The sequence below is a fragment of the Bubalus bubalis genome, chromosome 9 (genome assembly GCF_019923935.1).
Source record: "Bubalus bubalis isolate 160015118507 breed Murrah chromosome 9, NDDB_SH_1, whole genome shotgun sequence".
Taxonomy (NCBI): domain Eukaryota; kingdom Metazoa; phylum Chordata; class Mammalia; order Artiodactyla; family Bovidae; genus Bubalus; species Bubalus bubalis.
Window position 1 is genome coordinate 99,753,341 of NC_059165.1, and position 16,758 is coordinate 99,770,098.

Here is a 16,758-nt window from a genome sequence, read left to right on the forward strand (position 1 = left end):
GGAGGTGGGGTGCTGGCTTTGGAGTTTTCTGTTTGAAAGATGAAACTGTTTGGGGCCCTTTGGGCTTCCAGATTGGGGAAATAGAGGAGGAAGGGAACAGGGCTCTTTTCTTTAGGGTCTCAGTTGTAGACAACAAAAGGAGGGGAGATGGCGCTTGGCCCCAGGATCTCCAAGTTTGGGGGTATAGCAGGGAATAGACAAAACCTGTCTCCAGGCCCTCCTAGTTTGGGGTTGCAGCAGGGAATAGATGAGGCGTGTCCCTGGATCCTCCTAGTTTGGCGTTGCAGCAGGGAATAGATGAGGCCTGTCTCTGGGTCTTCTTAGTTTGGAGGTACAGCAGGGAATAGACAAAGCTTGTCTCCATACCCTCCTACTTTTGGGGTACAGCAGGGAATAGATGAGGCCTGTCTCTGGGTCCTCCTAGTTTGAGGGTGCAACAGGAAATAGACAAGTCCTGTCCCTGGGTCCTCCTGGTTCAAGGGTACAGCCATGAGGAGAAGGAACCTGCTCTTGTAACCCCAACCTTGTGGTTTGGGGGGCATCACAGGCCTGCCCTTGATACTTCCTCATTTGGGGAGCAGCAGAAGGAAAGCTGCCCTCAGGCCCTCCTAATGTGGGGCATAAGGGAGCGGAGATGGGGCCTGCCTTTGGGACCTCCTAGTTTAGGGGGGCAGCAGAGGGGAGAGGGGGTCTCCCCTCAGGACCTGGTCATTTGCGGGCAACAGAGGGAGACAAAGCCTGTTCTTGGGCTCCCCTAATTTGGGAGGACAGTGGAAGGAGAGATAGGGCCTGACCTTGGGGACCCCGAGCCGTGGGGACCCAGTGATGGGGCAGTGCAATCTGCCCTGCAGGATCCCACTGCATGAGGACGGGGCGAGACTGAACTGTACCTATGGTCCTCTTGTCTGAGGGGATGGCAAGGAGAAGGCCCTGCCCTTGGGACCTCACAGTTTGGAGGTGTCAGGAAGCAGGCACAGGGCCTTGTCTCACCTCCCAGTTTTGGGGGACCGTCGGAGGCCATGGACCAGGCCCTGTGTCAGGAGTGCCCCCCCGGAGGAGGCCGGGCCAGGCCGGCTGAACGTGGTCTGCACCCCTAGAGCCGCCCTGGCCCCACTGACCCTGCTTCGTCCCCCGCAGAGTGAGCCGCGCAGCTGGTCCCTGCTGGAGCAGCTGGGCCTGGCAGGTGCCGACCTGGCAGCCCCTGGGGTACAGCAGCAGCTGGAGCTGGAGCGGGAGCGTCTGCGGCGGGAGATCCGCAAGGAGCTGAAGCTGAAAGAGGGTGCAGAGAACCTGCGGCGAGCCACCACCGACCTGGGCCGTAACCTGGGCCCTGTGGAGCTGGTGCTGCGCGGCTCCACACGCAGGCTTGACCTGCTGCACCAGCAGCTGCAGGAGCTGCATGCCCACGTGGTGCTGCCCGACCCTGCGGTGGGCGTGCACGGTAAGCCAGGCTTCCCTGGGGTGGGGGGTGGGGGATGCGGGATTGGGGGCCTCCACTGCCCAGGGCTCACCCACTGTGTCCCAAAGTAAGGCCAGCCAGCCCATTGCCACTGACCCCCAGGGAGACACACTCGGTCATGGCAGTGTCCAACCTGAACATGCAGGCGGCTGCTATTACTGCTGCAAGTGCTCAGTCGTGTCCAACTCGGTGTGACCCCATGGACTGTAGCCCGCCAGGCTCCTCTGTCCAGTGGAATTCCCCAGGCAAGAATACTGGAGTGGGTTGCCATTTCCTTCTCCAGGGGATCTTCACGATCAGGGGTTGAACCTGCATCTCTTGCGTCTGCTGCATTGGCAGGCAGATTCTTTACCAGTAGTGCCATCTGGGAGGCCCAAATACAGGCAGACCAAAGGCCAAAACCGACACCCAGGGAAAGGTACACATACTCACACCCACAGCTGGGCAACACCAAAGGGCTTACATGGTATCACACAAATATCCAGACTCACAGTCACACCCACACCCAGACAACACCTAAAGGCTCCAGCTGATTAAAAAAAATGTTTAATTGTGATTAAAAAACACATAACAGCACCTGAAAGTATAACAGCGTTGTTAGCTGGCTATTGTTATTGCTTCTGTTTAGACCCCATGTTTGTGACCCCATGGACTGCAGCCTGCTAGGCCCCTCTGTCCATGGGATTTTTCAGCAAGAATAGTGGAATAGGTTGCCATTTCTTTCTCCAGTGTATCTTCCCAACCCAGGGATTGAACCTGCATCTCCTGCTTAAGAGGCATATTCTTTACCACTGAGCCATCAGGGAAGGCCCTTAATCACCTATATTCCAATATAAAATAAAATGTTTTGGAAAAAAACATGTTACAGAAAATTTATCATTTTTGAGCATACAGCTCAGTGGTATTGAGTATTTTCCCATTTTTGTGCAAGGAATCTGCAGAACTTTTTCATCTTACAACTAAAAACAAAGATGTAACACACATCACATCAGTAGCCAGAGACCCTCACACACAGTCTCGCCAGCACCCAGACAACTCCAAGGGCCTACCCTGTGGCTCAGCGGTAAAGAATCTGCCTGCAGTGCAGGAGATGTGGGTTCGATCCCTGAATCGAGAAGATCCCCTGGAGAAGGGAATAGCAACCCACTCCAGTATTCTTGGCCTGGGAAATCTCATGGACAGAGAAGCCTTGGCCGTCTATACTCCATGGGTTGCTAAAGAGTCAGACATGACTGAATGACTAAATAGCAACAGCATTCTGTGAATACCCAGAGACTTCCATACTGCCAACCAGGACCCAGTTAAATGCACACTCCATCACACCAACACGTACACGAAACCTAAGGACTCACACACGCTCACACCAACCCCCAGAGATTCAGACACACAGAGCTGCTGTCACAGGTGTTTACCAACCCATAAACAGCCGGAGACTTAAACACACAACTGGACAAGACCTGAGACTCAGCACCACTTAGCCCAGCACCCACACACCTCTTTGTTGTGTCAACAGCTGGAGGCTAACAGACGGAGAAGGCAATGGCACCCCACTCCAGTACTCTTGCCTGGAAAATCCCATGGACGGAGGAGCCTGGTGGGCTGCAGTCCATGGGGTCGCGAAGAGTCAGACATGACTGAGCGACTTCACTTTTCACTTTCACGCATTGGAGAAGGAAGTGGCAACCCACTCCAGTGTTCTTCCCTGGAGAATCCCAGGGATGGAGGAGCCTGGTGGGCTGCCATCTGTGGGGTCGCATAGAGTCGGACACGACTGAAGCGACTTAGCAGCAGCAGCAACACTATCAGATCAACACTTGCAGGTGATGAAAAAGAGTTCAGCCAACGCTCAAAAACCTCATCCTGTCACAGCTGTACCCAGAGTCCCTCTGATGGTCATACCACTCTCTGGAGATTCACACAGAGCTGTGCCAACCTCCAGAGACACACATGTCCAGCTGTTCCAACACTCGGACGCTGTCACACCAGTGCCAGGAGATCTGATTGCACAGTTGTGCTGACAGTCACAAACATGTGCACAGAGTCATCCCCATCACCCAGAATCTCACAAGGTCATTCTAACACCTCACATCTCGCAGTTACACTAGCACCTGGGGAGGCACACACTCAGTTATGCCAGCACTCTGAAGGTCACAGACTTAACCGCAGCCACACCCGCTGACGCCTACACAACCGTGTACATTGTTGGGGTGTATATACCTTCTCTACAAAGGTATATACGGTCACACCAAGGACTCACACACACCTGTGTTCATTCACACTGGTCCCGCCCCAGCCCTGAAAGGGTTTCCCTATGAGGGCTGGTGGGGAGTGGGCCCTGTGGCCCCTGGCCCCCAGCTCTTCCTCCTCCCAGGCCCAGGGGTGGATCCTCTCAGCTGGCGCAAAAGCACCTGGGCAGTTGGAGAGGAGGGCTGCGGTGACTCTGCCCCATCCACCCCTCCAGATGCCCCCCAGTCCCCTGGCACAGGCGACTCCGCCTGCTCAGCCACCAACCTGAGCCGCGTAGCCGGTCTGGAGAAGCAGCTGGCCATCGAGCTGAAGGTGAAGCAGGGGGCAGAGAACATGATCCAGACATACAGCAACGGCAGCACCAAGGTGGGAGCAGCATGCGTGCACAACCCCCCCCCCCCCCCGCGTGCATGTACACCTGCGGGCGCATCACAGACTGGAGCCTGCGGTGGGGCCGGGCTGGTACCTCCATCTGCTCCCTAGGAGGCTGGAGCGCTCTGGGTTGGGGACAGAGGGCTGTTGAGTGACTCTGCAGCAGGATTGGAGTGTGGGCAGCTTGGGTGGGGGCAGAGAGGAAACTGGATGACTGTGGGTGATGTCAGATCGACACATGGCAGAGAATCCCCCCCCATACTCAGTTACCCCCAGAGACGGGGCAACATGCAGCCTCTCACTGCTGGTGGCATCTCTGACATGTACACACAGATCAACGCCTAGATGCACACGTGACTGTTTAGTGGCTCAGTCGTGTCCGACTCTGCACCCTTGTGGACTGTAGCCCACCAGGCTCCTCTGTCCATGGGATTTTTTAGGCAAGAATACTGGAGTGGGTTGTCATTTCCTTCTCCAGGGGATCTTCCCAACTCAGGGATTGAACTCATGTCTCCTGTGTTGATAGGCGGGTTCTTTACCACTGAGCCACTGGAGAAGCCCAGATGTATATACTATCATAATATCTAGAGACACACCCATGGTCATAACAGCTTCTAGAGACACACAGTGGCATATCACCATTGCGACACATACACATACCGTCATAACATCTAGATTCACAGCAGTAACAACTCTCGGAAGCACGTGGAGGATAACCACCACGGTCACCTCTAGACATAGACGCACACCATCATAGAACACCCAGGACACACAGCTCAGGCCAGCAGGACACCTAGACTCACAGACACACACATCATCAGTTTTTCACACCCAGATATCAGCGTTGTCACACAGATGTACCCCCAGTTGTACCAACACCAAGTACACAGTCACAGGTTGGCAGCAACACCCAGAGACAGTTACACCCACGGGCAGAGTTAGACCTACACAGCTAGAGACCCAGAGAGCATTCATGCCCGTGAGTGCACACACAAACGTGAATATTGCACCGGAGGACACAGACCGTGCAGCATTTTTCTTAACCTTTTATTGAGGTGTAACAGATGGACATCAAGTGCAGAAAACCTAAGTGTACAGCCAGTGAATCTTGATCTAGGTACCTACCGCCCTTACTGAACCTTTCCTGTCACCCAGAAGTGCCCTCCTGCCCCCTTCAGTCAATACCCAGTCTTCTTTTATCACAGATTGTCAGTGCCGGCTTTTTAAAAATTTATTTTATTTATTTTAATTTTTGGCTGCTCTGGGACTTCATTGCTGCGCTCAGGCTTTCTGTAGTTGTGGAGCATAGAGGGCCACTCTCTAGTTGCAGGGCATGGGCTTCCCATTGCAGTGGCTTCTCTTGTCATGGAGCACAGGCTCTAGGGTGCGCAGGCTCAGTAGTGGCACATGGGCTTAGTTGCCCTGCTGCATGTGGGATCTTCCCGGACCAGGGGTCGAACCTGTGTCCCTTGCATTGGCAGGTGGATTCTTAACCACTGGACCACTAGGGAAGTCTGTCAGTGCCTGGTTTTGAACATAGCACCAAGTCAATGGAAAAATCCACCACCAGTTCCTGGCACCTGTACACACATAGGGTCCTTGGCTATGTCCAGTCAACCCTGTAGCTTGAACTGCACACACCAACATCAGGACCCTGCTCCCTGCAACTGCCTACAACTGTCTCACACCCAGTCAGCCCTGGACTCACCCATGTGGCTACAGGCAAGGCTACGCCCACTATGGGGAACACATACACATACGCCATTCTAACAGCTGACACAAATACAGTGCCTGCTGGTGCCAGGCACAGTTGTGAGCCCTGCACACAGATTACCTGCTTTAATCCTCAGCCCAGTGGTGGTTGGTGCTGTTAGTACTCTCCCCTTCCCGCAGATGAGCAGACAAACCCAGAGCGGTTGAGCAGCTTGTCCAAAGTCACACAGCTGTTAGGTGGCAGCTGTCAGGATTCACATGCCAAGGCTCCATCTCCCTTCAATACCCAGGAACACATTCTTTCACACCCACACATGAATGCTCTGTCACCCAGAGCCTGCCTGGGGTAGACACCAGGACGGGTGGTCAGGCCCCCACCTGCCCAGTCTTCCCCTCACGGCCTGTCTCTGCCATCAGGATCGGAAGCTGCTGCTGACAGCCCAGCAGATGCTGCAAGACAGTAAGACCAAGATAGATATCATCCGCATGCAACTGCGCCGGGCATTGCAGGCCTGCCAGCTGGAGAGCCAGGCGGCCCCAGACGAGGCTCAAGGTGAGTCCATCACCCTGAGACAGCCTCCCCTGCATTCCACCTTGCAGAGTTCAGCTCCCAGCCCCACAAGGGGTCCCTTTCTAAGGCAGGGAGATGGGTGCTGTGACTCACCATGCTAGAATGCGTTCCTGACCCTCTCTGGGCCCCAGTTTCCCATTCTGTCCCACTCGAGATTTGCACGTGATCAGTTATTGGCAAACTACAGCTCTTGGACCAAATCTGCTACTGCCTTTTTTTGTTTGTTTTGGAAATACTGAAGACCCAGCCATGCCTATTCGTTTACTGTCGCCTAGGACTGCTTGTGCATTGTGACAGTGGGGCCAAGTAGTGGCAACAGAGCTTGTGGTCCACAAAGACAAAAATATTTACCCTTTGGCTCTTTAAAAAAAATAATTAATTCAGTTTTGGCTGTGCTGGGCCTTCGTTGTTGTGTGAAGGCCTCTCATTGCAGTGGCTCCTTTTATTGTCGAGCATGGACTCTTGGGCTTCGGTAGCTGCAGCTCACGGGCTCTGGATCGCAGGCTCAGTAGTTGTGCAGCAGGCGTGTAGTTGCCCTGCGGCATATGGAATCTCCCTGGACTAGGGTTGAATCCACGTCCCCTGTATTGGCAGGCAGCCTCTTAACCACTAGACCACCAGGGAGGTCCTACCTTTTGGCTCTTGATGGGAAAAACGTGTGGACCCCTGGGCTCGGCAGTTGCCTTGCCGTGTTGGCCCCCGTAATATGAAACGGTGGGTGTCCACAGCCTGTGTGTGTTTCCCTTGTATCTCAGTGTCTGAATGCCTGAGGCCGTCTCAACCCAATTGTCGTCCTGAATTTGAGACGGGCTGTATTGTATGCATCAGCTCTCCAGGTTTCACCTGCAGGGGTGACTGTATTAGTGAACGTTTGTCAGTGTTAAGGTGGTATTTGCCCTGGGGACCAGAGTTTGTACACATGCCCCGTAACTATGAGAGTTCCTGTGTCACCATGAGAGTGTGTCAGCTGTTGGTGGGTGTTAGTGTGTTTGGGCTGCTCCACCACAATACCACGGACTAGGGATGAGGGGGCATGTAAACAAAATTTATCTCTCACTGTGCTGGGGGCTGAAAGTCCAAGATCAAGGCGCTGGCAGATACAGCGTCTGGCGAGAGCCCTCTTCCAGATTCATAGATGGCTGTCTCCTTACTTTGTCCTCGCATTGTAACTTTTGGTGACAGCCTAATCTTGCCCCTGTAAGTGTAAAAGTCTTGACAACCACCTGGGCACATGTGACAAAAGTCTTGGTGGGTGCCGCACAGCTGTGGGCGAGTGTGACTGTAGGAATGCTTGAGTCTGAGTCTAGGTCATCATGTGGGACTGCAAGACTGTCCTTGAAGTCTACAGCCGTGGATAAGCACGACTGTGACCTTGTGCCTGTGGGTGACAGGTTTCCTGCACCTAGGTGACAGTGTGTCCTTGCACCTACTCCCTGTTCCATTGGGTGACTGTGCTGTGTCCTCTGTTGGGCTGTGGCTACATCCCTGGGACTTCACTCTGAGTGTGAAGCCAGCCTGTTTCCCTGTGACATTGGGTCTGTGTGTCTATGATTATTGCTCATGCTGCCCTGACTGTATGACATCATGACAGCATTTCTTTTAAAGATTTTTTTTCAATGTGGACCATTTTTTTTGTTCTTCAAAAAAAAAAAATTTTTTAATTGGAGGATAATTGCTTTACAATATTGTGTTGGTTTCTGCCATACATCAGCATGAATCAGCCATAAGTATATACATACGTCTTCTCCCTCCTGAACCTTCCCTCCCACCCCATCCCACCCCTCTAGGTTGTCATAGAGCACTGGTTTGAGCTGCCTGCGCCATACAGCAAATTCCCGCTGGCTGGCTGTGCTATGCGTGCTGGTGTATATATGTCAGTGCTACTCTCTCTATCCGTCCCACCCTGTCCTTCCCCGACTGTGTCCACAAGTCCTCACTGAATTTGCTACAACTCTGCCTCCATTCCATGCCTTGATTCTGCGGCTGTGAGGCACGTGGGACCCTCACCCCACAACCAGGGATCAAATCTGTGCCGCCTGCACTGGAAGGCGAAGTCCTAACCACTGGACCGCCAGGGAAGTCCTGTGCGGGCATTTCTTTGCCTGTCCCTGTGCCTTATCTGTGTGGCAGTGTGCCTGTGTTGCCGTGATCCTCCCTGGGCTGGAATTAGAGCCCTGGGAGTTTTGCCATTGTGTGACTCTGTCCCGACTCAATGGACATGAGTTTGGGTGAACTCCAGGAGTTGGTGATGGACAGGGAGGCCTGGCATGCTGCGGTTCATGAGGTCGCAAAGAGTCGGACACGACTGAGCGACTGAACTGACTGACTGATTCTGTCCCATTAGGGTGTTTATGTTTTGTGACTTTCCCTCTGTCCCTGTGACACTTTCCTTTTGCCGGGAGTTGACAAGGTGTATAGGGCTTCCCGGAGAAGGCAGTGGCATCCCACTCCAGTACTCTTGGCTGGAAAATCCCATGAATGGAGGAGCCTGGTAGGCTGCAGTCCATGGGGTCACTAAGAGTCAGACACAACTGAGCGACTTCATTTTCACTTTTCACTTTCCTGCATTGGAGAAGGAAATGGCAACCCACTCCAGTGTTCTTGCCTGGAGAATCCCAGGGACGGGGAGCCTGGTGGGCTGCTGTCTATGGGGTCGCACAGAGTCTGACACGACTGAAGCGACTTAGCAGCAGCAGCAGCAGCATAGGGCTTCCCAGGTGGTGCTAGTGGTAAAGAACCCACCTGCCCATGCAGGAGACGTAAGAACTGCAGGTTTGATTCCTGGGTTGGGAAGATCCCCTGGAGAAGGGAATGGCACCCCACTCTAGTATTCTTGCCTGGAGAATCCCATGGACAGAGGAACCTGGGGGCTACAGTCCATGGGGTTGCAGAGTCAGACACGACTGAAATGATAGCACAGCACAGACAAGGTATATATCTGTGTCTGTAATATCGGTCTTACCCGTGTGTGGCAGTGTGGTGGCATCTTTGTAAGAGTGTGTGGGTATGTGTGTTCTAAGGCCTACACTAATGACAAAGTGACAATCTCATTGTCACCCTCTGAGAGACAGTCTGATGACATCTATCTGACACCATTCCTGTTCCTCCAACTACGTTGTATTTCACGGTGTGGGTGGTCACCATTCATTTACTCAGACCCCTACTAGAGGAAATGAGGTATCTTCCAATCTTTCGCTCTTAAAAAAAAAGACTATGAATAACCACGTATAATACATATATCAAGGGAAATTTCCTGGCAGTCCAGTGGTTAGGACTCTGCACTTCCACTGCAGGGGAGGTGGGGGGGTGCAATTCAATTCCTAGTCAGGGAACTAAGATCCCACATGCTGCATGGTACGGCCAAACAAAAACAAAACAACATACATCAAGTGCAAAGTTGTTTCTATGGGATAAAGTACCTGAACTGGGATTGCTAAATCAAAAGGTAGATATATTTATAATTCTGACAGAAATCGCCAAACTGCCTCCATTGGAAAGCAACTTGTGTCCCCATCAGCAACGTATCTGTTCTTAAGTGTGTGTTTTATTTTTATTTATTTGGCTGCATTGAGTCTTAGTTGTGGCACACAGGATCTTCATTGCATCATGTGGGTTCTTTCCTTGCGGTGCACAGACTCTCCAGTTGTGGTGCGCAGGCTCAGTGGTTGCAGGGACATGGGCTTAGTTGCTCCGGAGCATGTGGGATCTTAGTTCCCTCACCAGGGATCGAACCTTCATCCACTGCAGTGGAAGGCAGATTCTTAACTGCTGGACCACCAGGGAAGTTCCCCTAAGTATGTGTTAATTGTGTGTCTGTATATAAGTCTGCCCCTGGGTGGCAGCTTAACTACATCCCTGGGACTGGCTCTGTGGGTGATGGTGTCTGGATAAAAGAGTGACAGCATCCGGGTGCATGTGTGGCTGTCTACCCGTGGGTGACAGTGTGACTGTCCCCATGACCCCCTACCTTGGGAGGGAGTGATGCTTGTTGACGGCTATCTGTCCCTGGCCAGTGCCTGTTCCTACAGATGGGTGCATGTCTCTAGAACCAGGATGGTTGGAGCCGGGGCTCAAGCTGGCCTCACTGCCTCGTGTCTTACGCCCACAGGGAGTCCGGACTTGGGGGCAGTGGAGCTGCGCATCGAGGAGCTGCGTCACCACTTCCGAGTGGAGCATGCGGTGGCCGAGGGTGCCAAGAATGTGCTGCGCCTGCTCAGCGCCGCCAAGGCTCCGGACCGCAAAGCCGTCAGCGAGGTGAGGGGCGGGGCGTCGACCCGAAGAGGTGGGGCTTCGGCGAGGGATGGGGACTCATGTGTCAAGTCGGACCTAGATGATTTGAGGGCTTGGGCTTCTGGGGAGGAGCTCCAGGTGGGACTTAGCCGGCCTGGGGGAGGGGAGTGCCGGATCCCGCCCGCAGCCCGGCCAGGCTTCTCCCACCTCAGGCCCAGGAGAAGCTGACCGAGTCCAACCAGAAGCTGGGGCTGCTTCGGGAGGCGCTGGAGCGGCGGCTTGGGGAGCTCCCCGCTGACCACCCGAAGGGGCGGCTGCTGCGCGAAGAGCTTGCCGCGGCTTCGTCCGCAGCCTTTAGCGCCCGCCTGGCCGGGCCGTTCCCCGCCACGCACTACAGCACCCTGAGCAAGCCTGCACCACTCACAGGTGGGTCCCGACACCTCCCCTGTCCTTCCCCGCTTCCGCCCCAAATCAGGACCCCACCCTCCTGGCTCTAGACTCCTGCCCCTCTGAGCCCCCAGCCCCAAACCTGCAACTGGGATCTTCATTCTCCCCAGTCCTGGATTCCCATTCCACTGTCCTCTCCCTTCTCCATTCACTCCAACCCTGTAGCCCTGCGCCCCATTTCCCTACGCCAGACAGACCCATGGACCCTAGACTTCCCACCCTACCTTGCCCTCCCAGAGACTTTTGCCCTCATCTCCCCATCCTTGATCCCTGGGTGGGGAAGATTCCCTGGAGATGGAAATGGCAACCCACTCTAGTATTCTTGCCTGGGAAATTCCATGGACAGAGGAGCCTGGTAGTCTGTAGTCCATGAGGTCGCAAAAGAGTCAGACACAACTGAGTGACTAAACAACAGCAGCAACAACAGTCCCATCCTCACTTTCCCCACCCCTCCCTGAAGGGCCCTGGCTTCTCTCTCCAGCCAGAGTTCAGTCTCATAGTTCCTCACTCGCAGAATCCTCAGTCCTGAACCTCTGACCCCCCACCCCCAGACTAGCCAGCCCCTCCCTTCTTAGATCCGTCAGCCACTACCTCCCCAGACCAGTCCTACCATAGACCCCAGCCCCAGGGTCAGACCTCAGACTAGCCTACTGAATCCTACCCTGGACCCCCCGAGTCCTACCTGGCTCACCCCTGCCTGGACCTCCGGCCTGCACTCTGAACTACTCTTCTGTCACTGAACCTCAGCATCTAGAGCTCTTCCCCAGACTGTCCCACCCCTCCCCCTTGTCCCCTGTTTCTCTCTTCTGGCACAGCCATCTCTGCAGCAGACCCCCTGCCTCACCCCAATTGTCCCTCACCAACTCCTACTTGCACGCTGGCCACTTCTGCACATGCCCACTTCACCTGCAGCCCTCGTCCTGCCCCAGATGTAACCCACCCCATGAGCCTGCCCCTCTCTCAGGGACCCTGGAGGTGCGTGTGGTGGGCTGCAGAGACCTTCCAGAGACCATCCCTTGGAACCCTTCACCTTCGGTGGGGGGGCCTGGGACCCCTGACAGCCGCACCCCCTTCCTGAGCCGCCCAGCCCGAGGTCTTTACAGCCGAACCGGAAGTCTCAGTGGCAGGAGCAGCCTCAAAGCGGAAGCCGAGAACACCAGTGAGTGGCACTGATGTCCGGGAGGGATGAGGTGGGGTAGGCCGGGGGTGGTCCCTGATTTCCCACAATGGTAACATTCTGAAAAAGTCGTTCATCACACTCATTAGGATGGATACTGTAAAATAGAACAAGATAAAATAACAGGTGTTAGGGAGGATGTGGAGAAGCTGGAAGGCTTCTACACTGTTGGCGGGAATGTAAAATTGTGTGGCCACCATGGAAAGCAGCATGGCAGGTCCTCAAATAATGAAACATAGAACTACCATAGATCCAGTATTCCTGCTTCTGAATGAATACTCAAAAGAGTTGGAAGCCAGATCTCCAAGAGATTTTGGTATACACCCATGTTCATAGCAGCATTATTCACAGTGGTCAAAAGGCAGAAAGAAGCAACCCAGTGTCTGTTGATGGATGAACGGATAAAAAAATTGTGGTCCATCCACACAGTGGATTCCAGAGAAGTCTATTCTATAGAAATCGATTCTATTCTATACAAATACATCTATAATGATGGTAAATTTTATGTTACGAGTTTTACCACAATGTGAAAAGAAGCGAATACATACGTTTAAAAGTATGAGTAGAAAAAGAATAACGCTAAAGTAACTGCCTACGTTACCACCACCCAGGTCAAGAAATAGAATTCTCTGGATTTTTCTGCCTTAAAAAAGGACATTCTGAAACACGCTACAACATGGATGAACTTGAGTACATAAGTGAAATAAACCAGCTGTAAAATGACAAGTGGGCTTCCCTGGTGGCTCAGTGGTAAAGAATCCGCCTGCCAGTGCAGGAGACACGAGTTTGATCCCGGAGTCAGGAAGATTCCCCGGAGAAGAAAAGGACAACCCACTCCAGTATCCTTGCCTGGGAAATCCCATGGACAGAGAAGCCTGGTGGGCTACAGTCCATGGGGTCACAAAACAGTCGGATATGACTTAGAAGCTAGCATGAGGGATACTTCTTGTCTTTTTGTTGTTGTTTAGTCACTAAGTTGTGTCCAACTCTTTTGCAACCCCATGAACTGTAATCCGCCAGACTCCTCGGTCCATGGGATTTCCCAGGCAAGAAAACTGGAGCGAGTTGCCATTTCCTTCTCCAAGGGATCTTCCCCACCCAGGGATTGAATCCCTGTGTTCAACCCATGTGCCTGCGCCTCCTGTATTGGCCGGCAAATTCTTTACCACTGAGCCACCTGGGAAGCCAACAAGTAGTATAGGAGTCTACTTATACAAAGTATCTACGTTGGTTACGTTCATAGAGATGGAAAGAATAGTGGTTGCTAGTGGTTTGGGGGGGGGAAATGGAGAGTTATTGTTTACCCAGGGGGACGGAGTTTCAGTTGGGAAAGATGAAGAGTTCTGGAGATGGCGGTGGTGATGATTACACAACAGTATCAACGTCCTTGGTACCACTGAGCTGTATACTTGAAAATGATAATGATGGTAAATTTTATGTGAGTTTTACCACAATGTGAAAAGAAATGAATGCACACGTGTAAAAGTATGGATAAAAGAAGAATGACAATAGAGTAACCGCCTATGTTACCACCACCCAGGTCAAGAAATAGAATTCTCTGGAAGCCCTCTCATGCCCCCTCCTCAATTCCAGCCCCTTCCTCTGTCCTAGAGGTAGCTACTCTCCTCACTCTTACCGCTATCATTTCCTCGCTTTTCTTTGTAGTTTTAGCGCCCATGTACCATCTCAAAGCAATGCAGTTTAATTTGTCTGTGTTTGAACTGCACATATGTGGAATCATACAGAATGTATTCCATGGTAACGGCTTCTTTTCTTCAACATTGTGTGGGAGATTTATTCATACCGTTGCATGAAATTATACTTCATTCATTTTTAGCCCGGTTTAATTGTCTTAGACTGAGCCATTTCAAATTGCTGTCTTTTTTTTTTTTTTTTTAGGTAAAAAATAGTTGTAAATAATAGATTTCATGCTTTAGCTAATAACCCTATATTACCATGTATATGTTAATTCATAGGCAGATGTTTCTAGTTTAGAGCTATTACATAAGCATATTTATGCATCTCCCAATGTATACTTGCTGGCATTTTTTTAGATTGAATACTTAGGAATATATTGCTGGGATTTATATATAGAATAAAAGTGAATTTGGATCCCTGCCTCACACCACACACCAAAATCAACTGGAGATGGATTGAAGGGCTTAATGTGAAAGGCAGGACTGTAGAGCTTGGTCAGATAGCAAAGCAGAATATTATAGGGGAAGAGAGGATTTCTTTATTAATAAGATATAAGAGATTATCCTCCTCCCCAGAATCTCCTGACACCCTCCCCCCACCCCTGTTCCAGATGAGGTGAGCACTGTGCTCAAGCTGGATAACACAGTGGTGGGACAGACATCCTGGAAGCCGTGTGGCCCCAACGCCTGGGACCAGAGCTTTACCCTGGAACTGGAGAGGGTGAGTTAGGTGGGCGAGTGAGAGGGCTGGGAGGAGGAAGCGCCTGGGGCCTCAGGCACCCCAAGTGACAGCCCTCTTCTTCCCTGAGGCACGGGAATTGGAGTTGGCTGTGTTCTGGCGGGACCAGCGGGGCCTGTGTGCCCTCAAATTCCTGAAGTTGGAGGATTTCTTGGACAACGAGAGGCATGAGGTGCAGCTGGACATGGAACCTCAGGGCTGCCTGGTGGCTGAGGTACATACAGCCTGACCCCCACCCTGAGAAAATGCTTTTTTTTTGTTTTTTTTTTTGGCTGTGCTGGGTCTTCGTTGCTGCTCAGGCTAGTCTTGAGTTGCGGCACATGTGGATTTCTAATTGCGTTGGCTTTTCTTGTGGAACACGGGTTCTAGGGTGCATGGGCTTCAGTAATTGCAGGATATGGGCTCAATAGTTCCAGCTCCTGGCCTCCAGAGCTCAGGCTTAGCAGTTGGGACACATGGGCTTAGTTGCTCTGCAGCATGTGGGATCTTCCCGGACCAGGGATCAAACACCTGTCTCCTGCCTTGGCAGGCGGATTCTTTACCACCAAGCCACCAGGAAAGCCCAGAAAATGCTTTTTGTGTCTCTTTCTCCTGGTTTTCTAGAAGGGGAGGATGTGTTTTCCCCTTAGTCTCTGAACCTTGATAGGAAAGTACATTTAATTAGTCCCATGATGTATGACTAAAGTTGGGATTGGTTTCATTCTGAAACAAGATATTAAAAAAAGAAGAAGAAATAGCAAAATGTTGTCAAGCCAGAAAAGAAAAGCAAAACCAAGCAACGTATTATGGGGATTGCCATGAGAGCCACAGTTGAGCAGAGAGATTCCTTCCCCAGTGCTGTCGGGTGAGGGTCCTCATCAGGGGAGCCCACCCCCGACCCTCGGCACTATGGACATTTGGGCTGGGTAGGTCTTGGTTGCAGGGCTGCTCTGTGTACTGTGGGGTGCCGAGTCACATCCCCGGCCCCCACCCCCGGGATGCCAGTAGCAACCCCGCACAAGTTGTGACAACTAAAAATGCCTCCAGACATGGCCAGCAGCCCCTGGTCGAGAGCCATAGTCTAAATGACATTCCTAGCTGACCCCTTGTCGCGTGGCCAAGCCCTGTCCTAAGTGCTCTGCTGGCACTGACTTATAAATCCTCACAAGAACCCGTGCAAGAGGGACCGCTACTAGTTACGCTTGACAGAGGAGGAAACAGACACAGAGAAAGTCACTGGCCCCCTCATTTAACCAGAATTATTCTCAGAAATTCTTTAAATTTGCCCCTAAAATACTAATGTACCCTGTTTTATGTATTGGGCTGAACAGGAAGTTCGTTTGGGTTTTCTCGTAAGATCTTATAGAAACTCATAAAAACTTTTTGGCCAATCCAGTACACACACACACACGTATATAAATTGCTTCCCTGGTAGCTCTGATGGTGAAGAATCCGCCTGCAATGCAGGAGACCTGGGTTCAATCCCTGGGTTGGAAAGATCTCCTGGGGGAAAAAATGGCAACCCATTCCAGTATTCTTGCCTGGAGAGTTCTATGAGCAGAGGAGCCTTGTGGGTTACAGTCCATGGGGTCACAAAGAGTCAGACACGACTGAGTGACTAACACTTTCATTTCACATGTGTGTGTGTGTATACATATATGTATGTATGTATGTATAGATATATCTCCCCATGTCCTTAACCCTAGGGGAAAATTCTTTTTTTTTTTTCATTTTGCTACTTGCTTAGATTTTTTTTTTAATTTATTATTTGTTTTGGCTGTGCTGGGTCTTCATTGCAGCTCTCGGGCTTCTCTAGTTGTGACGCCTGGGCTCTAGAGTGCTTGGGTTCAGTTGTTGTAATTTGTAGACTTGATTGCTGTATGTGGGATCTTTGTTTCCTGACCAGGGCTCAAACCTGGGCCCCCTGCATTGAGAGTGTGGAGTCTTATCCACTGGACCACCAGGAAAGTCCCCACCACTTGCTTAGATTTTTAAATACCAGTTTTCTTTGCAAAAAGATCAGACCATGTGAAAAAGATCAGAAATGTGAAAAAGAAACAGAATTCCCAGTGTATGCATGCTAAGTCACTTCAGTCATATCCTACTCTTTGCAATGCTAGAGTCTTT

The 16,758-nt window shown here is 51.8% G+C and overlaps 1 protein-coding gene across 6 annotated transcripts in view; it reads left to right on the forward strand.

The window, feature by feature from the left end:
* PKN1 (protein kinase N1) overlaps positions 1 to 16,758 on the forward strand; it is a 28,725-nt gene that overhangs the window by 3,740 nt on the left and 8,227 nt on the right. For 3 of the 6 annotated variants that reach the window (XM_044948229.2, XM_044948228.2, XR_006553550.2), the window contains exons 2-9: positions 1,138 to 1,441; positions 3,831 to 4,072; positions 6,209 to 6,344; positions 10,471 to 10,616; positions 10,805 to 11,018; positions 12,004 to 12,198; positions 14,525 to 14,634; positions 14,723 to 14,866. In XM_044948229.2, the coding sequence (XP_044804164.2) occupies positions 1,138 to 1,441; positions 3,831 to 4,072; positions 6,209 to 6,344; positions 10,471 to 10,616; positions 10,805 to 11,018; positions 12,004 to 12,198; positions 14,525 to 14,634; positions 14,723 to 14,866 (1,491 nt within the window). Of the gene's footprint in view, positions 1 to 1,137; positions 1,442 to 3,830; positions 4,073 to 6,208; positions 6,345 to 10,470; positions 10,617 to 10,804; positions 11,019 to 12,003; positions 12,199 to 14,524; positions 14,635 to 14,722; positions 14,867 to 16,758 lie in introns of those variants that run through there. The other 3 variants (XM_006066546.4, XM_044948230.2, XM_045166735.1) reach the window with 2 other exon arrangements.